At 42.8% G+C, this 25,208-nt stretch overlaps 1 protein-coding gene across 2 annotated transcripts in view; it reads left to right on the top strand.

The window, feature by feature from the left end:
* PRR12 (proline rich 12) overlaps positions 1 to 25,208 on the top strand; it is a 110,545-nt gene that overhangs the window by 76,030 nt on the left and 9,307 nt on the right. For both annotated transcript variants that reach the window (XM_088462590.1, XM_088462591.1), the window contains exons 5-11: positions 208 to 733; positions 1,059 to 1,414; positions 10,371 to 10,487; positions 11,710 to 11,843; positions 12,597 to 14,413; positions 17,047 to 17,172; positions 24,068 to 24,165. In XM_088462590.1, the coding sequence (XP_088318716.1) occupies positions 208 to 733; positions 1,059 to 1,414; positions 10,371 to 10,487; positions 11,710 to 11,843; positions 12,597 to 14,413; positions 17,047 to 17,172; positions 24,068 to 24,165 (3,174 nt within the window). The remainder of the gene's footprint in view (positions 1 to 207; positions 734 to 1,058; positions 1,415 to 10,370; positions 10,488 to 11,709; positions 11,844 to 12,596; positions 14,414 to 17,046; positions 17,173 to 24,067; positions 24,166 to 25,208) is intronic.

The following is a 25,208-nucleotide window of genomic DNA, read 5'->3' as shown; positions in this document are numbered from 1 at the left end:
GTTTTTCAATGTCTGTTTTTTTCTATAAATATTTATTTTTTTGTTTTTTTTTGTTTCTGATTTTAAGTAGTAGCTGGTAATAATAAATTTAAAAAAAAAAAAAGAAATTAAAAAAAAAAATTAAATAAAAAAAATAAGTAAAAAAGGTTGATCAGTTTCCCCAGAAGTGAGCCAGCTCATGGTGTGCTTTTATATCTTGTTGGTCAGATCAAACTGCAAGTGCCAAAAGGGAACGATACTTTGCAGATGGATCAAGCTGAGATGCTTCCTCCTCCCCAGGAGAATGCTTTGGACAACAGCCAGACACGGGAGAAGATCAAACAGAAAATCAAAGAGGTTGAAGAAAAGCAACCAGAAATAAAATCGGGCTTTATGGCTTCCTTTTTGGACTTCTTAAAGTCAGGCAAGCGGCAGCAGCTGCCCACAGCAAACACCAGCCCCTCAAAGAACCGGCCACCCTCTGCCCAGCAGGCTTCACAGGCTTCCTTTGGGATGGCCTCTCAAATGCTTTCTGGAACTCTGGACTCGACAGAGAGTGACAGCCTGGTTATGAGTTGCACCAGCCCTTGTAAAAGGTTGGATGATGAGCTGAAGCGGAATCTGGAGACCTTACCTTCCTTTTCTTCTGATGAGGAGGACTCTGTCAGTAAAAACCAAGATCTGCAAAAGAGCATCTCCTCAGCCATCTCTGCTCTCTATGATCCTACTGACCGCAAGGAAGCAGAAAGTACAGGTCAGTTAATGGACCACTGTGGTAGTAAGATTTAAGAAATATGGTGTAGAATAAAGCCCTACGTGCTTGGTAATTACCTCCCAACTCCGAACTTTTAGCCTATTTTTGAAATAGTCCTGATTATTTCGATCTGTCATCTTTTGTGTATTTCGAATCTCAGCTTTGTGTAGTTTTTTAATATCTTGATCACTGGAGTATTTGCATTTACTTTTAGCTTTTTGCATCTTGTTGTGCTCATTCTAGTAACTCATAAGTGTAATGAAACCCTGTGTTTGGCATTTAAGTCCTGAAGGTGTTTCCTCAGTAGTTTTTCTTTTATCTTAAGCTCCCCCAGTGGTAGAGGAGAAGGTGTCCAGCCCTGTGCCCTCTGAACCTTCATCACAGCCAGAGCCACCAGTTGAGGTCTCACTACCGTCTCCTCAAGAGGCACCAGCTCCATCTCCTTCTCCTCCTCCTCCTCCGCCTCCACCACCACCACCTCCACCAGAAGAACCTCCTGCCCAGTCTTCCCCTGAACAGGAAGAGCCGGAAGATACCAGACCCCTACATCTGGCCAAAAAGCAGGAGACCGCTGCTATTTGTGGGGAGACTGATGAGGAAGACGTTGAAAGCAGTGGTGAGGGTATCTTCCGGGAAAGAGATGAGTTTGTCATTCGAGTGGAGGACATTCATGCACTAAAGGTACTGCAGATTGAACTTTGTCTTTGCCCTGTAAAACTTGGACCTTGTTCTGTCTTGGAAACCAAGGATTAGCCACAGAAATGAATATTAGCCATATGTTTATGTAAGAAATTAATTTTGTACTTTATATATAGGGGTGTGTGGATGGGAAAATTATATTATTACAGATAGATGAGATTAAATTAATGGATGGGTGGTGTAAAGGTAACATTGGTAGTAAATGAAATATGGCCACGCTTTTTAAAGTAACGTGGCATCAATAATTTTTCTGGCTGGCATTAATATAATAGATGAAACTGGCAGATATTATAATTGTAGTTGCTATGTGCTCATCCTATAGATATGGTTTGTGCAACCCATGGTTTGTGCAACCCAGTGTCAGAGTAACATGTAGGGCAAGCTACAAACGTATTATGCCCTGTGTTCAACTTCACCTACCACCTTCTGGTCATCTGTTTGTCAGTCATAGGCCCGTATTCATTGTTCAGCTCAGCTCATCCTCGAGAATTACTGTACAGCAACATCGCAGAGTTTCCTGGGCACCTTTGTGGTATTAGAATAATGATGAAAAAGCCCCTATAATGTAATACTAGACTTACTGTCCTGGTACTCCTACTTCTCGAATGGTGATGGCTGTTGTTGTAGAATAAAACAAAGAAATGAAAATAGCAGATATGGGTCTTCACCTTCTTTCTGTAGTGATAATGTGTTGCCTTTAGCATAAATAAAGTTTATATTTATCAACGCTTACTTATATAACACACACACACACGCACACACACACAGTCCGGTGCATAAATATTGGGACATTGACAGAATTTTCATATTTTGGCCTCTATTCACCACCACAATGTCTTTGAAATGAAAGAAACAAGATGTGCTTTATCTGCAGACTTTCAGATTTAATTTGAGGGTAATTGCATCCAAATCAGGTGAACGGTGTAGGAATTACAATGGTTTCTATATGTGCCTCCCACTTTTTAAGGGGCCAAAAGTAATGGGACTATCAACTCAAAAGCTATTTAATGGACAGGTGTTAGGCTATTTCCTCGTTATTTCATTATCAATTAAGCAGGTAAAAGGTCTGGAGTTGATTCTAGGTGTGACATTTGCATTTGGAATCAGTTGCTGTCGACTCTCAATATGAGATCCAAGGAGATGTCACAATCAGTGAAGCAAGCCATCATTAGGCTGAAAAATCAAAACAAACCCATCAGAGAGATAGCAAAAACATTAGGTGTGGCCAAATCAACTGTTTGGAACATTCTTAAAAAGAAAGAACACACCGGAGAGCTCAGCAACACCAAAAACAACTGTGGTGGATGACAGAAGAATTATTTCCCTGGTGAAGAAAAACCCCTTCACAACAGTTGGCCAAATCAAGAACACTCTCCAGGAGGTAGATGTATATGTGTCAAAGTCAACAATCAAGAGAAGTCTTCGAAAGAGTATATAGAGGGTTCACCACAAGATGTAAACCATTGGTGAGCCATAAAAACAGGAAGACCAGATTAGAGTTTGCCAAACAACATCTAAAAAAGCCATTACAGTTCTGGAACAACATCCTATGGACAGATGAGACAAAGATCAACTTGTACCAGAGTGATGGGAAGAGAAGAGTATGGAGAAGGAAAGAAACTGCTCATGATCCAAAACATACCACCTCATCAGTGAAGCATGGTGGTGGTAGTGTCATGGCGTGGGCATGTATGGCTGCCAATGGAACTGGTTCCCTTGTATTTATTGATGATGTGACTGCTGACAAAAGCAGCAGAATGAATTCTGAAGTGTTTCGGGCAATATTATATACTCATATTCAGTCAAATGCTTCAGAACTCATTGGACGGCGCTTCACAGTGCAGATGGACAATGACCAGAAGCATACTGCAAAAGCAACCAAAGAGTTTTTTAAGGCTAAAAAGTGGAATGTTATCCAATGGCCAAGTCAATCCTCTGACCTGAATCCGAGTGAGCATGCATTTCACTTGATGAAGACAAAACTGAAGGGAAAATGCCCCAAGAACAAGCAGGAACTGAAGACATTTGCAGTAGAGGCCTGGCAGAGCATCACCAGGGATGAAACCCAGCGTCTGGTGATGTCTATGCGTTCCAGACTTCAGGCTGTAATTGCCTGCAAAGGATTTGCAACAAAGTATTAAAAAGTGAAAGTTAGATTTAGGATTGTTTAGTTTGTCCCATTACTTTTGGCCCCTTAAAAAGTGGGAGGCACATATAGAAACCGTTGTAATTCCTACACCGTTCACCTGATTTGGATGTAATTACCCTCAAATAAAATCTGAAAGTGTGCAGTTAAAGCACATCTTGTTTGTTTCATTTCAAAGCCATTGTGGTGGTGAATAGAGGCCAAAATATGAAAATTCTGTCAATGTCCCAATATTTATGCACCTGACTGTGTATGTATGTATGTATGTATGTATATATATATATATATCTATAGATATCTATAGATATATGTGTATATATAAAATTTTGTGGGTTTAGGCGCCAGTAAGTGATCAATACTAACCTTGGTATAACATGCGGATATGCCCATAGGTTAGTAGATGGGCATCAGCTCCCTGTCAAAATAAAATAGTATTGGTGGTATACTACCTAGTACATAAACACAGATAGGGAAATTGACCATGAGCGGCAAATCCGCTAATCAGTGCAATATAATATAAAGTGCTAATATTAAAATGCTAGATATAGTGACATATAAGGTAGTACAATAAATATACCAATAAAATAAAGTTTAAAAAGTGATGTACAATTTATTACAGAGAATTAAAACAAGGGGAAAAATGGATAACATAAAAAATGGGGGTAATCAATTAAGAGATTTAAAACATAGCCATTGCAATTTAAATAGAATAAAATTTCAAGAGGTAATAGCTTATCTGAGTCATGAATCAATGGAAAAACACTTTTCCTAGGACAAGAGATGTGTATATATATATATATATATATATATATATATATATATATAATTATCCTTTATATGGCGCCACAAGTGTTCCGCAGCGCCGTACTTAGAAAATTACTTGTTTCTAGTTCATTACAGTGCAGGACAAGGACACAATTTATATACATTGCTGCAATAGCAGTTAGACACTCGCAATAAGCAGCAGGGAGTTGGCAGTCATGTGTTAGGTGCCCTAATGGGGAGAAAAGAGTCGAAGAAAATGTAAAGCGAAGCACATGAGGGAAGAGGTCCCTGCTCGTGAGAGCTTACATTCTAAAGGGGAGGGGCAGACAGACAGGCGTGACACAGATGGGGAACATAGTGAGGAAAGAGCATGAAGTGGGTTAGGATGAGAGCTGGAAGGCCTTGATGAAGTAGTGGGTCTTGAGAGCCCGTTTGAAGATTTGTAGAGAGATGGAGAGTCTGATAGGGAGAGGGAGAGCATTCCAAAGGTAGGGAGCAGCACAGACAAAATCTTGGATGCGGGAGTGGGAGGAAGTAATCAGTTGGCAAGAGAGGCGGCATGCATTAGATGAGCGAAGTGGACGGGCGGGAGTGTGAGGGGAGAGAAGGTCAGAAATGTATGCGGGAGAGGATTTGGTGAGGGCTTTGTAGGCAAGTGTAAGAACCTTGAATTGGCATCTGAAGGGGAAGGGGAGCCAGTGTAGGGCTTGAAGGAGAGGGGTGAAGCAGATGTAAAACGTCTGGAGAGGAAGATGAGCCGAGCAGCAGCATTGAGAACTCATTGTAGTGGAGAGAGGTGAGAGACTGGGAGGCCAGCTAGGAGAAGGTTGCAGTAGTCTAATCTGGAGATGACCAGTGAGTGGATTATGGTTTTAGTGGCATCCTGGGTGAGGAAGGGTCTAATCCAGGAGATATTTTTTAGGGTGGATACAGCAGGACTGCGAGAGGTGCTGAATGTGTGGTTTAAATGAGAGGGATGAGTCTAGGATAACTCCAAGGCAGCGCACTTTGGGGCTAGAGGAGATAGTTGTGCCATCAATAGATAATGAAATTGTGGGAAGTGAGGTAGTGGACGAGGGTGGGAAGATGATCAGCTCAGTCTTAGACATGTTAAGTTTAAGAAAGCGCTGGGACATCCATGAAGAGACAGCAGAGAGACAATTGGAGATACGGGTAAGGAGCGAGGGGGAGAGCTCAGGGGTGGAAAGGTACATTTGAGTATCATCAGCATAGAGATGATATTGGAGGTCAAAGGAGTTAATGAGTTCACCTAAATGTGTATAGGGAGAAAAGGAGAGGTCCAAGAACAGAACCTTGGAGAACTCCTACTGTTAGTGGAAGTGGGGGGGAAGAGGAGTCATGAGAGGACACAGAGAAGGAACGATCAAGGAGGTAGGAGGAAAGCCAGGAGAGGGCAGTGCCACGTAAACCAAGAGAGTGAAGGATTTGCAGGAGGAGAGGGTGGTCTACAGTATCAAATGCAGCAGAGAGGTCAAGGAGAATGAGCAGAGAGTAGTGGCCCCTGGATTTGGCAGCAAGGAGGTCATTGCTGACTTTCGTGAGGGCAGTTTCAGTGGAGTGGAGAGAACGGAAGCCAAACTGAAATGAGTCAAGGAGGGAGTGGGAGGAAAGGAAGGTGGTAAGGCGGTTGTAAACAATACGCTCAAGTAGTTTGGAAGCAAAAGGGAGAAGAGAGATGGGTCGGTAGTTGGAAAGTATGTTAGGATCAAGGGTAGGTTTTTTAAGAATGGGGGAGACAAGGGCATGTTTGAATGCAGAAGGGACAGTGCCAGATGATAGGGAGAGATTAAGTAGGTGAGCAAGATGGGAACAGGCAGAAGGAGACAGGTGACAGAGGAGACTGGAAGGGATAGGGTCAAGAGGGGAGGTGGAAGGAGGGGAGGACCTGATTAGGGCCATGACTTCCTCTCCAGAAACAGTGGAGAAGGATGTCAGGGTTGGTGAGGCAGAATTGGAGGGGTGGTTAGGGAAAGGAGGGGGAGGAGTGCTGAGGGTCTGATGGGATATGATGTCCTTACGTATGGAGTCAATTTTAGATGTTAAGTAGGTGGCAAAGTCAAGGGCGGAGAGTGAGGAGGGGAGACGAGGAGGGGAAGGGCAGAGGAGGGAGTTGAAAGTGGCAAAGAGATGCCGGGGGTTTGAGGACTGGGAGGAGATGAGGTTCTTGAAATATGTTTGTTTGGAATGGGACAGGGAAGCACTGTAGGATGAGAGAATAAATTTGAAATGGAGGAAGTCACTTTTGAGCGTGATTTTCTCCACTAATGCTTGGCAATTCTTGAACACTTTTGCAGGAACCTGGTGCATTTGGAATGCCAGGGTTGTGGTGTGGACCTGCGAGGGTGAGTAGTTGTTGCCGGAGCAACAGAGTCAAGAGCAGAAGTAAGGGAGGAATTGTACAGGGAAGTAGCTTGTTCAGGACAGGAGAGAGAAAGGATAGGGGAGAGAAGAGAGTCTAGCAGAGAGGAAAAAACAACAGTGTCAATAGCCTCAATGTTCCGCTTAGTAATGGTGGCCTTAGGAGGTAAAGGAGGGGAAGGAGAGAGGGATAGGTTAAAAGAGAGAAGGTTATGATCAGAGAGGGGGAATGGGGAATTGGAGTAATCAGAAATATCACAAAAGTGAGTAAAGACCAAATCAAGTGAGTGCCCACTCACATGGGAGGGTGATGAGGTCCATTGGGCGAGACCAAATGAAGAGGTGAGGGTAAGGAGTTTAGCTGCAGAGGGTTCTGTGGGAATGTCAATAGGAATATTAAAATCACCTAGGATAATAGAGGGAAGATCTGAGGAGAGAAAGTGTGGAAACCAGGAAGCGAAGTTATCAAGGAATTTGGAGGGAGAGCCAGGGGGACGGTAAATGACAGCTACTCTGATGTTTACTGGTTGGAAGAGGCGTATAGCATGAACCTCAAATGTGGGGAATGTAAGGGATGGTTCAGAGGGTATTAGCTGGTAGGAATAATTGGTGGATAAAAGGACCCCAACACCACCACCATGGCGACCCCCAGGCCGGGGGGGTGTGGGAGAAGGTGAGGCCCCCAGTGGATAGAGCAGCAGGAGAAGTGGTGTCAGAGGGTGAGATCCAGATTTCAGTAATGGATAGGAGATTCAGGGAGCTAGAGATGAAAAGGTCATGAGTGGGGACCAGTTTATTACAGACTGACTTGGCATTCCAGAGGGCACAGGATAGAGAGACAGTGTTTGTGGGGGAGATGTGAATAAGATTATCCGGGTTGCTATAATGTGGAGGTAAGATAAATTTGGGGGACTGATATGAATAGAGGTTAGTGATGGTGTGGGCACCTGAGCTAGAAAGGGAACCTGTAGGAGGTGGGCAGGGGGGGAGATATGGATAGCAGTGGGGTGAAGTGACAGGGAGAGGAGTGTAGGAGGAGGGTTTGGTGGTAAGATAGTAGGACAGAGTGGGGTAGAACAGGAAGAAAGTGGTGTAGTGGGAGAGGAGGGAAGAGTAGGCAGACAGAGGAGGAGGTGGAAGAGATAAGGGGGAAAGGATAAAGGCGGAAGCAGGGGGCAGAACAGAGGATAAGGTAGACACTGATTGAAGGAGAGAGTTAAAGAAAACTTTGCCATGGTGTTTTAGAATTAAACAAGAGGAATGATTTTTAGAAATGTAAATGAAATATGAGTGCAAGAGATTTGTAGAAATGCAAGTGAAAGAACAGTGATGGTAAAATGTTATATATTATATAGTAAGTATGTATGTGTGTGTGTGTGTATATATAGATATGTGTGTGTATATATATATATATATATACAGTATTGTGCAAAAGTTTTAGGCAGGTAATGCTGCTAAGTAAGAATGCTTTCAAAAATAGAAGTGTTAATAATTTATTTTTATCAATTAACAAAATGCAAAGTGATTGGACAGAAGAGAAATCTAATTCAAATCAATATTTGGTGTGACCACCCTTGGCTTTCAAAAAAGCATCAATTCTTGTAGGTACACTTACACACAATTTTTTAAGGAACTTTTGGCAGGGAGGTTGTTCCTAGACATCTTGGAGAACTAACCACAGATCTTCTGTGGATGTAGGCTTGCTCAAATCCTCCTGTCTCTTCATGTAATCCCATGGATAGTTCTTAATGACATTGGCTGTATGTTTGTGGTCATTGACCTGCTGCAGAATAAATTTGGAGCCAAACAGATGCCTCCCTGGTGGTATTGCGTGATGGATAAGTACCTGCCTGCATTTCTCAGCATTGGGGACACCATTATTCTTGACCAAATGCCCACTCCATTGCTAAAATGCAGCCCCAAGCTTGCAAGGAACCTCCACCATGCTTCACTGTGGCCTGCAGACTCTCATTATTGCACTGCTCTCCAGCCCTTCGGCGAACAAACTGCCTTCTGTTACTGCCAAATATTTAAAATTTTGACTCATCAGTCCAGAGCACCTGCTGCCATTTTTCTGCACCCCAGTTCCTATGCGCTCGTGCATAGATGCTTGGCCTTGGTTCCACATCAAAGGAATGGCTTTTTGGCCACAATTCTTCCATGAAGACCATTTCTGGCCAGACTTCTCCGAACAGTAGATGGGTGTACCTGGGTTCCACTGGTTTCTGCCAGTTCTGAGCTGATGGCACTGTTGGACATCTTCCGATTTCGAAGGGAAGTAAGTATGTGTCATACCAAGGAAACTTAGTGCATCATCTGATGCACTAAGGCCCTGATTCAGAGCCGGACGCTCTGACCAGAGTGCTCGCTCTGAATCAGGGCCGTCCTATTTAAAGGTGGAGCGGCCTTTTGGACGCTCGCATAGCTGTGGGTTACCACCCACAGCTTATGCGAGCGTCCATGATGATGGTCGGGATGGTCAAGACCATCGCGACCATCGGGCTTGCGACGAGACACTGCTGTAGGGTCTCGTGGCCGCAAGCCCTGGAGTGGTTTTGGCTCTATCAGAGCCAAAATCACTCCCACTGACATCACTAGTGATGTCAGTGGGGCCGGACCCAGACGGTAGACGTTCCCATGGGAATGCCTCCGTCTGGCAGCCACGCCCCCGGCACGCCCACCAAAGGGGGCGTGCTGTCAGTCACCATCGACAGCACGCCCCCTTTGATGCGAGACCCGGAGCGACAGCTTGGCTGTCGCTGTCCGGGTCTCGCGCATGCGCACGACGGAGCTCCCTCCGTCATGCGCATGCGCATTGGGGTAACATCAACCCGCTTGCGAGCGTCCTGCACTCGCGAGCGGGTCTGAATGAGACCCTAAGTTTCCTTGGCCGACCACTGAGTCTACTGTCCTCAACGTTGCTCGTTTCTTTGTGCTTCTTCAAAAGAGCTTGAACAGCTTATCTTGAAACCCCAGTCTGCTTTGAAATCTTTACCTGGGAGTGACATTGCTGAAGCAGTATAACTACCTTGTGTCTTGCTGCTGTGCTCAATCTTGCCATGGTGTATTACCTGCAACGTGAAACTGTCTTCCACAACCTCTCGTTTTGTAGCACAGTTTGGCTGTTGCTCACCCAGTTTTATGCCTCCTACACAGCTGTTTCTGTATCAGTTAATGACTGTGTTTCCTTTCAATCTACATATAAAAATGATGATCATTATCACCTGTTTGGTATGATTGGTTAATCATACACCTGACTATAATCCTACAAAATCACTGACTTTGTGCAAGTATACCTAGAAGAATTGATGCTGTTTTGCAAGCAAAGAGTGGTCACACCAAATATTCATTTGAATTAGATTTCTGTTCTGTTTAATCACTTAGCTTATTTTTATCAATTAACAAAATGCAATTAACACTTCTATTTTTGAAAGCATTCTTACTTTGCAGCATTTTTTCCACACCTGCTTAAAACTTTTGCACAGTACTGTATATAAAGGATCCAATCCAAGATGCAGGTGCACACTTTTGCCATATATAATTGATATACACCGTGTGGTTATTTACTCTTTGACACCTCATGACATGATAATAGATACAGAAGAGGGGGCCTTAAATGTGAATTAATAGCCTTTCTTTTATCCCCAGATTGCTCTGCAAACCGGACGAGAGCCACCTCCAATCTGGCGGGTTCAAAAAGCTTTATTGCAAAAATTTACTCCGGAAATCAAAGATGGACAGCGCCAGTTCTGTGCCACCAGCAACGTAAGTCACCGATATATTATAGTGAGGGTAATCTAGCAGTTTAGGGCCTGCAAATTGCATTACTGTGGCAGCCCAGTAGATGTGTAAACCCGTAGGCCACCAGTAGACCTGTAGTAGACTACCTGTCATTGTAACTATGGAAGCATCCCCAGCAGCACATGGCGGTACCAGTCTCTTCTGTCTGACAGCATCACTAAGCTATCTGCAGCAAGATAGAAGTTGCCAGTTTGTGACTGATGCTTTGCTCAAAGATGACCGTAGCAGAGAAGGTGACACAAAATTACATTTGCAGTTCAAATTCCCAGAAAAACCTAAACAATAATATTCCACAGGATGCCATCCAGCTGTATCATCCACACCAGAGATAAAGGCCATAAATGCTATAGGTATAAATGTTTATTGCCCCCCTATCCGTGATCCGTTATGGCAGGCACCTCTACTAGCATACATTAGTGGCGTCTTCCTGTAGCATCTGTCACCTTAATGCGAGGATTGATTCGTGAACTCCAGCAAAAAGGAAATGACCAGAGATTATCATGTAGTCCTGTTTGCTGTTTTTCATTATAAGAAGTTCACTTTTGCCACTGTGACCAAACGCATCGCCAAGGTGTCTAGCATCGGAGAAAGCAGCAGATTCAGTGGCTGAGAAGCGAATACAGCATAGGGCTGGATATGAGGCTGTTGGTATGAAGGTACTATGGGTGGGATGTATCAAGGTTACTAGATCCATCTCTCTCTCCAAGGCTTATTTTAGGACTTCACTAAGTCTGTATTATTTAGTAGTAGCACAAAGATATTGCAACGCATACCAGCCGGTCACGTTATTGTGACACATACCAGCCAATCCCGTTATTGTGACACATACCAGCCAATCACGTTATTGTAAAGCATAACAGCCAATCACGTGTTTTTGTTTTGAGTAGGTTTTCTTTAACTTAATGTAGCTTACATTAGGCAAATGTCCGTTAACAGTTTACTACAGTCACTCCTATCCTGGTAAGAGAGAGCTTGCAGTGAAGGGGTAATAGGACAGGATTTTGAGTCTGGTTTTATAGTTGTAGTTCTCAAACTACTAAAAAGAAAAAATTACAGATCTCTAAGGTGACTAAACATCTCTATTAGTAAAATGGCAATAACCCATAAGAGATACATTTATCCAATATGACATGGTATATTGTATTAAATTGAATAAAAACTTTGCTTTCTTCTCCTGCTCTGTTAGTATTTGGGATACTTTGGCGACGCTAAAAACCGGTACCAGCGACTATATGTCAAGTTCCTTGAAAATATCAACAAAAAGGACTATGTGAGAGTGTGTTCCAGAAAGCCGTGGCATCGTCCTCTGCAAACCATGAGGTAACGTGGCATTTCTGTGTCCTGTCGTATTGATTTTACTTTTTGTTTTTATTTTGACACCCCCTCCCCTAGATTAGCTGTATGTTTCCGGAGCATTGCATTCTACAACATGCATGCCCAATCTCGGATTAACAGCGCAGCTAATACCTGAATGATGGACACAGCATGTGTTTTGAGTCTTCGAGTTACGTGTTGAGTCTTCGATTTACATTGCCATGCTGAGATTGGAGACCACTCTGCTGTTGGCCTTGGAGGTTGTCCTTACTTCCAGAGTACCATGCAGAGCAGAAGATCACATGTTGTTGCGTTTTGGCAACAGAACCGCACATATCACGTTCTCTATAAATAATGCACTTACCTGACAGCAGAACTCGGAGCACGTCATGCAGGGACTTCTGAGAGTGTGAGGGTAAAAATCTGTGATGGCTGATGCGGGTTAAAGGTTGCTCAACTTCTATATATATTATTTGGTTGGTTACTTATGATACCAAACCCTCTTTTTCTTTCTAGTAAAGAGGCACCGACATAATAGATAACAATGACATGATTGTTTTGGTGCTGGATTGACTATTATCGGTATTTTAGCAGTTGATATTCATAATTTATTGATTTTAACTATCCATTACCTACGGGGTATTCCAAACATTAATAGATACCACCTAAAATGAAATTTTGTCTGACAGGTGACTGACTGATTACACTCTATGTTTTACATCATGTTCCTAACACTCTGTAATGTCTGTCTTTATATAGAAGACAAAGTCAGACAAAAGCCCCCGGAGCGAAGAGTCCTGTGGCCGTTCCTAAGCCAGAGAAGTGTGAGAAGCCAGATCGTTTGATTAAACTGGACCCTAATACGAGACCTGAAAAGCTGGAGGCAGGAGAGAAGCCAGAGAAGATGGACAGAGTTGAGAGACCTGATAACGCTGAGCACGAAGAGACCGTTGAAAAAAATGAGACCGTTCACCAGTCTGAAAGAGCTAATACAGCAGAAGAGCTTGAACAGCATAGCCTGGTGACCAGTATAGTAAAGGATGAGGCTACTGAAGATCATGAAAAGGAAGAAAAGATTGATCCAGAGGAAGAGACAGAGATCTCGATCCCAAATGAGAAGGAAGATCTCATTGAGGATGGTGAAGTTTCTGATGCAGTTGGGAATAAAGATAAAAACGATCATATGGTTAAGTCTGAGAAGGCTGAGCCGGTGGCCAAGGCAGAAAAGACTGAGCAGATGTCAAGTCCCGAGAAAACAGAACCAGTGGTCAAAACAGAGAAAGCTGAATCGGTGGCAAAAGCAGAAAAAACAGACATCTCTGTAAAAATTGACAAGAGTGCACATGTGGCAAGACCTGAAAAACAAGAACTCATTTTGAAGCCTGAGAAGGTTTCTCCTGCTGGAAAGCCTGAAAAGTTGGAACCGGGTTTGAAGCCTGAAAAGGTTGCTACAGTTGGTAGACAAGACAAGCCAGAGCGTACCGTAAAGCCAGAAAAGGGATCCTCATCTGCAAAGCAAGAAAAGCTGGAGCGCATTGTAAAAGCAGAAAAGCGTACTCCAATGGCAAGGCAGGAAAAGACTGAACCAATTCTAAAACCCACAGCAGCGATAAGGCAAGAGAAGACTGATGCTGTGGTAAAAGTAGAAAAATCTACAACCGCTAATAAGCATGAAAAGGCTGAACTTGTTAAATCGGAGAAGTTAGAGACTGCTCGAAAGACGCAAAAGGCTGAATGTACGGGGAAGACCTCTTTACCAACCGAAAAGTCAATGAAAGACGAGTTATTGGAAGCACCTGAGAAAGATGATGTGGTGAAAAAGACTGAGAAACCCGAAACACCCAGTAGAGTGGAACAAAATGAAGCGACGAAGAAACAAACTAAGTCAGAACTGGTGGAACAAACCATTAAAGTTGAAACAGCAAAGAGGACCGAGAGACGGTTATCACAAGACAGAGGAACGAAGAATGAGAGAGGGGATAAATCCTCAAAAGTGGACAAAGCTGCAAAGACTGATCGCTCCGACAAAGCTAGGAAGATGGAACGTCTGGAGAAACCAAGCAGGGTGGAGAGATCAGAGCGATCCCCTAGGTCACCCAGGTCACCCAGGCCAGATAAAGTAGATAAAACAAGGGTGGAAAGACCTGAAAAAACTACTAGGCCAGAGAGATCTTCTAAAACTGCTAGGACAGATAGGCATTCAAAAATGGACAAGTCAGAGAGACCTGAAAAAATCCCCAAGTTGGAAAGGGTCGAAAAATCACCAAAGCTTGAAAAAATGTCAAAGAATGACAAAGTTGAGAAGACCGAAAAACCCGTGAGAGCTGAGAAACCCGTGAAAACTGAGAAAATTGAGAAAACTGAGAAACCCATGAGAGCTGAGAAAATCGAAAAACACATCAGAGTGGAAAAAGTAGACAAAGTAGAACCACCTCCTCCTAAAGTTGCTCTGAAACCTAAGCAGAAACATGCAAAAGTGAAGGCTGAGCCACCACCAAAGAAGAGGAAAAAATGGCTGAAAGAGGTGGCTTCGTCCTCCGATTCAGACTCTTCCCCTGACCAGCAGAGTGAAGAAGGTAAGGAAAAACTATGATATATGAGTGATTAAACTGCAATAAAGGAACAAAGTATTATAGATTGCATGGGTAGCCTTCATGTTTAGGCAAGATGCTGACCTGGAGTGAACGTGATTTCATGATTGTCTCTACAAAGCTCACCATTTAAATGTGGTAAGGCAACCATTGTCAGTCAGCAAGTGAATGGGACACATTGCACTCATACAATGACATTGTCAGTCTGACAAGGATCCCACTGTGACTGCAAAACCTCTGACTCATCTCACTGAAATAGACTGAAGGACACCCAAGGGACAATATAAACGCTGAGACCCAATAATAGCTTGCACAATGCGATTTGCTCAGGAGCTATTTTGATAAACTTGCAAAAGAGGAATTTTCCCACCATGAGGGTTATATTTATTAAAGTGCAGGTTTTTAGAAGTGGAGATATTGCCCATGGCTACCATTCCGATTCTACTAAAGATTGATCTAACACCTTCTAGAAGATAATAGCTAGAATCTGATTGGTTGCTATGGGCAACATCTCCACTTCTAAAGACCCGCACCTTAGTAAATATACCCCTTAGACTTCTTCGTAATACAGTCTATGTGAGTATAGGCTTTAGAAATGGAAGAGATTTGTTACTTGAAACCGAGGAGCCTCCTCTTTAAAACCAGAGTCCAGAGCAGTTGTGTTTCCAAAGTTGTACAAATGTCTTCTGGGTCAACCCCTAGAAATATGCTACTTAACTTTTACTTAAACCAAAACATGAATCATGCTGTGAGTCTCGATGTTAAATTCAAATTTTAATGAAATATCTAATGCTACTCCAAACCTTAATCCTAGTCCTAATCTGTGCACTAACATCATTTCAGGCATTTTCCATAATTCATTTTTTAAATGTAAACTCTAGCCCTATTAGAGCACTGATTTCCTAACCTCTGCAATCTGGAAATACAACAAAATCGTCACACATCATAGTAATCTCTAAATGAAACATTTAAAATGATTGGCGGGTTTGGTGAATGAGTTCCAATTTACCCTTTTTGTTAGAAAATGGATCAGAGACCCCCACTGACTTGTCCAATTTAAACATTCGGCCTCGTGCAGAGTTAAGAACAATACAGTTAGAAAGACCCCTTGCATCAAAACATCCTTTGTCCAGGTGCAAAATTACCCTCTTCAGTCATTTATGCCCCTAACTCTAAATCAGGCCTAATGCAGGCAGCACTTTTTTGTGAGGCAGATAACTGTGTATAGTGTTGATTCTCAGTCCTCAAATAGCACTAACGGGTCATGTTTCGTGGATTTCTTTAATCATTCACGGGTGAGTTCATCTATGTTTCTAGGTCAGTAATTATCCCCCCTGCTTCTACAGACAGAAATCCTCAAAGCGTAACCTGTTGGGAAAACTTGAGGGTTGAGAACCCCTGATTTATAGGAATTCTGGCTTGAGTTCACTGTGACCTGGTGACATCACTGGGACACTGGACCTGATTCAGAGCCGCTCGTAAGCGGCCGCTCGTTCGCGCTGAGCGATGTTCGCACATCTGCGCATGCGTCGTAATGCGCATGCGCCAACCAGTCATTGCGGTCGGAAATCGATCGCTCGCAAAATAGCGAGTGCCTGCTAATTTGAGTGACAGGATGAGGCGTTTGTGGGTGGTAACAGGGGAAGGTGCTTGAAAACGGGGAGTGGTGATCCGAACGCAGGCGTGCCAAATGGTCAAAATGGGCGTTTTAATGGTGTGCATAATTAACAAAGCAGCGTCATCGACCACGTCACTTGGTTGTTTCTTAGCCTGAACTGTTCGCATAATTGCGGTAGCAAAATCTTACCACAAGCACTGCGAGCAGTTCAGACGCCTTTCGATGTACTCGATTAATCAAATAAATAGCGGAGATGACGTAGGATGCGAGCGGCCAGGGGGGCGTCTTTACAAAATAGTGAGCGCATGTTTCGTTTGCTCGTTCAGACATAGAGGCGTCAACAGACCGCAAAGAGCGAGCGCTCAATTTAAATAGCCAGCCCCTTTTCTGAACGAGCGAGCGCAAATAGCGTCCGGCTCTGAATTAGGTCCACTGTTCCTACGTGACGTGATCAGGTAAAATCCCAAAATGGCTGCTTCCATTGTATGTAGGTGACTGGTGCAATTAATCAATATTGATATTTCATATTGGGCCAGTAAATTATATAATTTGTATAAGACTAAGCAGAACTTGAAGGGGGTTTCTGCTCCAGCTTGTTGTCAGTAGTGTTCTTCTAGTCAGTAGGTATCATTCATTTGCAACCACTGCAATCTATCTTTCACTTTGGAGAGAGCCTAAAGGACTCATAGATGTTTGCCAGAGGTGCCAGGAACCCCACTAAGTACAAAAACTGAGGGTGTTCCAGGGGAAAGACCCGCCTCAAAGCACTTTTCCATAAAAGGGACTGGGTTTGGTGAAATGTAAATTTACATTGGAAAGCTTCTTTAATGTATATCTTATAAAGTTTTTGTTTTCCAAACAATACCACCTGCAGGAAGTTAGAATGTAGTGTACTCTTTAGTTATACGATGCTCTGTATAGAGAGGATAGGGCTGTATGTACCATGTGTGGTGTAGCTTCTGATCCATTAAACTTTCAAAATGTTCTTTTTTTTTTTCAGAGCGAGTTCCTGTGGGACGAGTATTAAATACAAGAGCCATGAAGGAGATGTACCGAAGCTACATAGAAATGTTGGTCAGCACTGCGTTAGACCCAGATATGATTCAGGCATTAGAAGATACTAGTGGTGAGTAGATTACTGAAGACGACATCTGCTTTAAAGTGCAATCTTTGCCTATGAGCCTTGGATGCAGACCCAGTATTGATGGGAATACAGACTAGGGGGAGGAACGTAAAAGGTTTAGAGTTTGCAAAAGTGTTTTTTTTTTTTTTTTTTTTTTTTATTTTACCGCAGGATTATTTTAGAGACAATATCCTGCAGTAAAAAAAAAGGCACTTTTTCCGATGCTCATTCACGGCGGTCTCTGTCCCAATGGAGCGTACAATTTAAATTCTCTACCATACCCCCATACATTTTGTCAGAAACCAATAAACCTGATAATATGTTTATGGAGAGTGGTAGAAACCCCACACAAACACTGGCAGAACATACAAACTCAACACAGTGGGCAGAATGGAACCCATGCTAACCACTGTGCCACCATGCCTCCAGTTGACAAAAGAATACAATCATAAACTATAGACTAGGATGTAATTTTATGCAGGCTATTTATAAATGCCAATCTGCATTTAATGCAAGAGTTACTGACCAAACGTTAATGCTGATGCTAACTGCACCGCTTGCATAAATTGAGTGCAACTAGGCTAGCAGTCCAGGCATGGACTAGATACTATGACTGTGATATAGTAGTTAAGGGAATGAAAATAGATAAATATAGTAGTGTCTGTGCAAAATGAAGTATTTTGTTAATTGCTTTAAATGATAAGATAAAGTAGAAATGGGTTGGGTACAGGATGCCAGCACTCAGGATCTCGGCGGTCAGAATCCCAACAGCTGGGATTTCAACTACCTCCCATAGAAGTTACCACTGTTTTGCTTGAGCTTTAAAGATCACTGTATTTTTCCAGCTGAACAGTCCATTCCAAAGCCCCAGTGGCAATAAAAAGCATTCAATGCAAAATGCTGTTTCCCTCTCACACCACAGTGCTTATAATATACCTATGTGAAATGTTACTGATTTACTAACTCATGCTTTGTGCATAAGGTGCTGTGTGGTAAAGCAAAAAAAAACTTCATTATAAAATTTTGAATGCAGCATTTGCAGCAAACTCCACTGACAAGTGTTTTCTAATGAACATCATGAAGGGTGTATATATAAGACCTTGTGGAAAGGTAACTGCAAAAATGGTGCTCTTTGCTACACTTTCTGTTATAACAGACCACCTGTCCTTGTCTGGGGGTGTACTCTCCCACGTCTGCACATGGTGACCCAGATCTGCACTAAGTGAGTGCAAGTTTTACCTTATCTATATAATAATCGGCTATGGCATGTTCTGAGGTCGACATGTGCAGTGTCATAGACCCCACCCCCCCTCATGGCTCTTGCTGCGGGGGACAGAGAGAAGATAGTGTGGGCGACTGGAAAGTGCAGCCAAGGTAAGGGTAGGGGATGGGGAGAGGAGAAACCCCTCTTTCTGGCATTTGGCGGGTCCAATATACTAGTTTGTACATAGCCAGAGAACCTGCAGCCTTTGATGCTCTGTTGCTCCAGTAGATGAGGCCAGCCATTGAAATTGGGATTTTGAAAGGCCAGGAGGAAAGGTTGGATTGTCCCACAAGGGAGTGAGAGGAGATGGAGATGTTGAGAGAATTGAAAAAATTGAATATCTGTAAATGCCTAAAAAGCAGAGCATGGTAACAGCGTTCCATAGTTGTATAGGGTAGTTTCCATTATTCCATATCTCCCTTAACCTTATTATCCAGGTATAATTGGTGATGAAAACACCCAGGTGCTTTATTATTGAAGATTGCAACTTAAAATTCCTCTTGTCGGGATATGAAGGACTAGGCCATTGGTTCTAGGGGTTGGATATGAAATAATGACTGCTTAAAAGCCGTCAGTTCAAATCCCGAGACATAATCCCGATGCCAGCTTGTAAGTATATTTAACCCTCCCCTCTCCCCACTAACCTTAACTCTCCCTTGGGGGTGCCTAACCCTAAGACACGGGGGGTGGTGCCTAACCCTAAGTCATGCCCGTGGTGCCTAACCCTAACCACCTCTCTTCACACTCTAAACCTAACCCCCCCTTCCCATAGCCTAAACCTAACCCTCCAGGGGGGGGGATGCCTAACACTAAGTCCCCGCGGGAGTGCTTAAACCTGCCCTTCCCCGCGGCTAACACGCCGTGACGAGCGGCTAACCTATGTTCGGCATGCCTGGCGTCGGGATTTCGACGTGGGGCTAATGATAGGCGTCGATTTAGACGCCTATTTTTAATCCCATGCCGTTCTTTCAGTGTCATGATTCTGGCGGTCGGCATTTCGTCCGCCGGCATTTTTACTACCATCCTGGTTTTAGAGTAGTTCACTTTAAGAAGTGAGATTGTTTTGTATTTATCCAAGATTTTATGTATGTTTGAGAGAGGGGGAAGGTACGAGGGGCTTGAGGGGTCTATTTACTAAGCAGTGTTAGGAGACAGAGTGAAAAGTGATAAGAAAGTGATAAGGTGCCAGCCAATCAGCTCCCAGCTGTCATCTCACAGGCTGTTTTTGAAAAATGACAGTTGGGAGCTGATTGGCTGGCACCTTATAACGTTCTTATCACTTTTCACTCTGTCTCCTAACACTGCTTAGTAAATAGACCCCTTAGAGTGTTAGACAGACATTGGGGTAGAAGTATGAAACAGTAGGCCAGTGGAGAAGTTACTGATGTCAACCAATCAGCTCCTACCTATTATTTTATAGAATGTACTTGATAAATGAAATCTCAAAGCTGATTGGTTGCCATGGGCAACTTCTCCACTTTTTTCACTACTTCATACATTTTACCCCATTATCCATAAAAAAAAAACCATATAGATTGGTGACACGGAATCGGTATGTATGATCGCCGGAAATCAGCCTGGCAGATCAAACTCCGATGCCGGAAGGCCGGCAGATGAAGATCCTGACTAAGGTAAGTAATCAGCCTAACCCTCTAACATACGTCTATATGGCTAACCAGCGGTGAGATGGGACAGAAACTGCTTCAGGGCCTTTACCTTTCGACTTGCAGTTTAGATCGCTGTTAAATAGCTCGTGGCGGTGAGGAAGTAGCAAATGGGAAAACTTTTTGCATGCCGGGAGTCTTACCAGCTGTTTTTTTTTTTTTATGGCCGTTTCTTCATTGCGGAGAAAAATTTAGGTCCTCCCACTGCTGTGGGACTTCACAACCCAGCATGGCCTGCCACAGTTTTGCTATCCGGGCATGCTGGGATGTATAGTTCAGCAGCAACTGGAGGGCCGCTTATTACCCACCCCTTTTTTAAGGTGTTCCTGTAGAACCATTAGCCTAACATCCAGTGAATTATTTATGTCAAAGCATTCCTACAGGATCTTTTTAAGGTGATGTCTGGATTCAGCAATACTTCATCAGTAGGTTGAAATATCCATAATATTCGCTTTGATTGGGGCAGGGGTTACTGAATAAAATAAGTAGTCTTTTGATAAATGTTGCCATACCCTCCAAAAGTCATAAAGATGGTGGAGTTTGAGGGGGTTACAGAAACCCCTAGGGGAGCTCATATAGATTGAGGATAAAACATGGCAAGTTAGCCCTGAGGATGGTCTGCTCCTTCAGTCTCCTGCCCTTTTCTTTGCTGAGACAATGTCACAAAGTTTCTTGATTAAAAAGTCTGTTTCGTGTGGGCAGATGGAGTACTGTAAGTAAATTATTGTTGCATTTGCCCACGAAAATTAGGATGTGTCCCTCCATATATCATACTGTCTTGGAAGGAATGAATATAACGGTCTAGTGAGCAAGATAAATATCCCTCTTTTTCTATAGCTAGAGCCAGCTGCATGAACTACAGTAGGGGTATTTCAGATTCGGGTTACATGTATTTGAGAAGTGGGCTTCTTGAATGGTAACCAGATCCACTGTAAACTGATTCATTTCTGAATACAGTTTATTAAATTTATTTGAGGGCTATTTAATCTTTTAATATTTTAACTTGAGATCTTTGTTGCCATTGTGGGCTCCTTGAACTGGTATGGGGGCTTAGAAGTACCCATAAATATATACAATACTTGGGAAGATAGAGAAGATACCCTGATATGGTATAAAAGGAAAAAAGGACTGAGAACAGCATAATAACCAACTTTACGGCCTGAGAAGCCTTTAACTCAAGAATTAGAAGATCGGGGTACTAACGGAATAAGCAGATCCTGTTTGTTGTACATTAAACATAAGCACAGGAACGCAGCAGGGCTCTATTGTGCCCCAAGAACATGTGACCTCTTGGAATAATGCGTAGAGCTAGAACAGGAGTAAGTGCAGAAGGTTGCCCCAAATCATCAAACGAAAAGTAGTTTATATTTAACAGCATTGTCCCTCGGGGCTTTGGCAATTTCTTTAATTTCACCTGTTAGCTAATATAATTGTGGGAGGTCTAAGAAGACCTGTAAGTGCGATTACTCAAATAACTACTATAGCTCTACATTATCCTGGACTCCTGAAGGACTTGTTCCTTGATTTTCATAGAACTGAAGAAGCAGAACAGCATCTCTCGGATCGCAGGGTCCAATGACTAACAATTAAAGACCTGGTGATCAATTCATCTTTAATCGGCTGGGATATTTCTACCTCCAATAGGGCCAAGTCCACACTTTGGGATATATTTTTATCCGCAGGTTAATTTTCTTGCCCTGTTCTGTGTGTTCTCAAGTGTCTTCTGCAGAGTGCTGCGGTCATGGAGAAGATGTCCTAAATCTTGGTTTGGAGGAATTGGACCTCTTAATCATTTATAATCTCTGTATGTGAGCTCATTCCTACCAGTCCAGATTTACACTATTTATCTTACATTTATTTTACCGCAAGTAAGAGCAAGGCGATGTCTCACTCATGTTGTTTTATGACTGTTATACAGGGGGAAAAAAAAAAAATATATATATATATATATATATATGCTTTTTGTAGCTTTTATTCAGAACCACCCCATTAATTTATGCAATGGTGTTTTGTTTTTGTTTTTTTGTATCTCTACTGGAAAAATTTCATACCACTGGCAACGTGCTTTAATCAGGCTTCCAGAAATTATTCTTGGCATCCCTCTGGATCAGACTTGTGTGTCAGTGCTGTGGGATGTAGTTTGGAAGCCGACGGTCTAAATGCTGACCGCCGACTTCCAGACTTTCTAATCCCGGCGTGGTACTAATGACAGGCGTCGAAAACTCGACGGCTGTCATTAACCATACGCCGGAAGACCGACGCCCGGCATACCAAACGAAGGTAAGCCGGGTGTGGACAGCCGTGGGAGGGGGGGGAAGTGTTAGGTTTAGGGCTCTCGGGGGGACTTAGGGTTAGGCACTCCCGCCGGGAGGGTTAGGTTTTGGCTAGGGGAAGGGGAGGTTAGGGTTAGGCACCCCCGGGGGAGGTTATGGTTAGGCACCCCACCGGGGGACTTAGGTTTAGGCTGCGGGGAAGGGGGGGTTAGGTTTAGGCACTTAGAGGGGGGATTAGGGTTAGGCACTTGGGGAGGTTAGGGTTGAGCACCCCTAAGGGAGGGTTAGGGTTAGGGGGGGGAATTAGGTTAGCGATACTTACCTTAGGGACGATCGGGATCTTCACACTTGTCAGGCTGCCGCTGTTGGGATTTGAACCGCCGGCGGTAATACATACTACACCCAGGGCTGTATGCATTGACAACCATTTGTTAAATATAAAGTGCTCTTTTTATTTATTTAGAATTTCTAGTAGTTGCACTGCTACCAGTGTCTAATCGCTACGTAGCATAGCATAGAAATACCAATCACTTTTAATCTTGGCCAGCCAATTCTCTTGTGTTGTGATGTGTGGCGAGTGTTCTCAAAGATGTAAATTCCATGAAGAGGAAAATTTAAATTAATTGTAAACAAATAAATAGATAAAAGTGTGTAGGAAATTATATGTTTGAGTAAAGAATGTGCCAGTGATTGAAATAAGACAGAGCTAATCATAAGTGCCTGGTTTGGGTGATCCAGACGCGTTTCACCAGTGTCTTCCTCAGTGGGCAAAAGTACTTTTTACATTTTCATTAAACTCTCTGCATGATTAGCGCTTGCGTCAATTTCTGTCTGACATTTTAAAATAGCAGCTCGGAAAGAAGAGGCCTCCTTTACTACCCATTATAATAGAGCTAATAGTTATTTTATTGTTTTTATAATAAGGATTCCCCTTAAGAAACACGTAGTAAGAATTTAGCACTATAAAATAATACAACAATCCTTCTTTACACTGTCAACTTAAGTGCAGGCAAATACGCTCATCGCAGGCATAATGTTGTGCAGAATGTGACACAGGATAATAACAATTTCTGTTGCACTTTTGTTAAAAGAATATACCTGCCAGTATGGGCAGGCGGTGGTATAGTGACAGGAGTACTCTATCCTCTGCAATATACTGTTGTTATATTCAGCCGCGCACATTCCAGAGAATTATATTGGCCAAACATTGCAGATTTTCCTTAGGCACCTCTACGGGGTTTGTGGGAAAGGTGGAGATGTCGTTGGCTCAAAGGTGCCAGCAGTTTGACCGTCCCAAAAAGTTGATCCTTTTTTTTTTTTTTTTTTTTTAGTAATGTTGATTGGTCAAGGTCAGTTGGGTCATTTAACTATATTTTGTGCTTACTAGTAAATGTGAGTAGCCACAACTGAACTCACACAGTCAGATGTCTGCACCCAGCTCAGTTGCCAACAGCTACATTATCCAACTCTTATCTCCCTGGCTGAGCCGGTAGAAATGGGCTGAATATTACGTAAGGGACAGAAACAAATATGGTAGGAAAGATGGCTTTTCCAGAAATAGTGGTTATCCAAGTTGTTGATGCGGAACGCATTAAATGTAAAGTGACAGTACTGCAGACTCGCTGACACAATTTGACCCGTTATGATGTTTCTCTTGTGTTGTCTCACGTTGCTGTTTGTCTTCTCTCACTTTCCAGATGAACTTTACCTTCCACCTATGAGGAAAATTGACGGGATTGTAAACGAACATAAGAAGAAGGTTCTGAAAAAGATCTCCCTGGGCTCATCCATTCAGGTATGACCTCCTGGGCGTCCTCTGTGTGTCTGCGCCAGAGACATAATAATGGATGCCAGTCAGTAAACTCTGTAATTTTTTTCAAATGTTGTGTGCTTGTGGGGGAGAGGTTCTTTATCATTTTTGCGAAGCATCTTTGTGCTTTGACATGCACCTACAGCTTCAATGACGCCCAAGGGCATTTTCTGCTGGTTACGTTCATGGTGAACGAAGACCGTTCCTCATTTTCCTCACTCCTGGATTCAGCCTGTAAAAAACTATATGGTAGAACTATCGATGGAAACCCTCATTTCCCCATCACTGATTGTTTTCTGTCTTGTCATGTGACACGAGTGACATCAAAACTCTACGATTATAAGCTATATTTTATGGGCGTGGCATCACTGCTCTTCGTATGAAAAGTTACTTGTAAATTGTGTACTTGTAATACATTAGTGGTATGAAACCTATAAATAAATGAAAGATGCTGTTTTTTTTTTTAATTTTACCTCTATGATATCACCATACAACGGTGGCCGTTTTAGGACATTTTTCATCCAAAACATTATGGTTGGCAAAAATTTTGATTGTAAAGGCCAAGATTTGCATACAAGAGCCATATCCTCATCTAAGATGTTTTGCTTGTCATTTCATTAAGCTGTAGGCAGTGGTGGAAGTCTTATAAAGAATTTGGCCTATCGTTTCACAAGGAACAGTTGACGTCAAATGTTTGTAAAGCGCTCCAGTGATATATCACTGGTTCCTATTGAATGTATTGGCTGTTTTGTCGTGGATAATCTTCCAGCGGACACAATGGCTGCTTCCACTGTGTCCTTTCAACATGCACAGTGTAATTTGAAAGAGATTTGAACATATACCTTTGTAAACTATAAATGTATATTAATAACAGCCACATCACAGTGAATGTGTAAAAACTCATGTAAAATTGTTTATTGAGCAGTAATTTGTACCACTCCTTGAAGGTGAACTTGTGCAATATATGGTATACCGTATGTGAAGGTAAAAATGATTTAAAGTGAGTTCTGTGGTGATCTAAAAGCTTA

The sequence above is a fragment of the Taudactylus pleione genome, unplaced genomic scaffold (assembly GCF_031769625.1).
Source record: "Taudactylus pleione unplaced genomic scaffold, aTauple2 ptg000051l, whole genome shotgun sequence".
In the NCBI taxonomy this organism is placed as follows: Eukaryota; Metazoa; Chordata; class Amphibia; order Anura; family Myobatrachidae; genus Taudactylus; species Taudactylus pleione.
The sequence above is the reverse complement of the archived record's forward strand: the minus strand, read 5'-3'. Positions and strand labels throughout refer to the sequence as shown.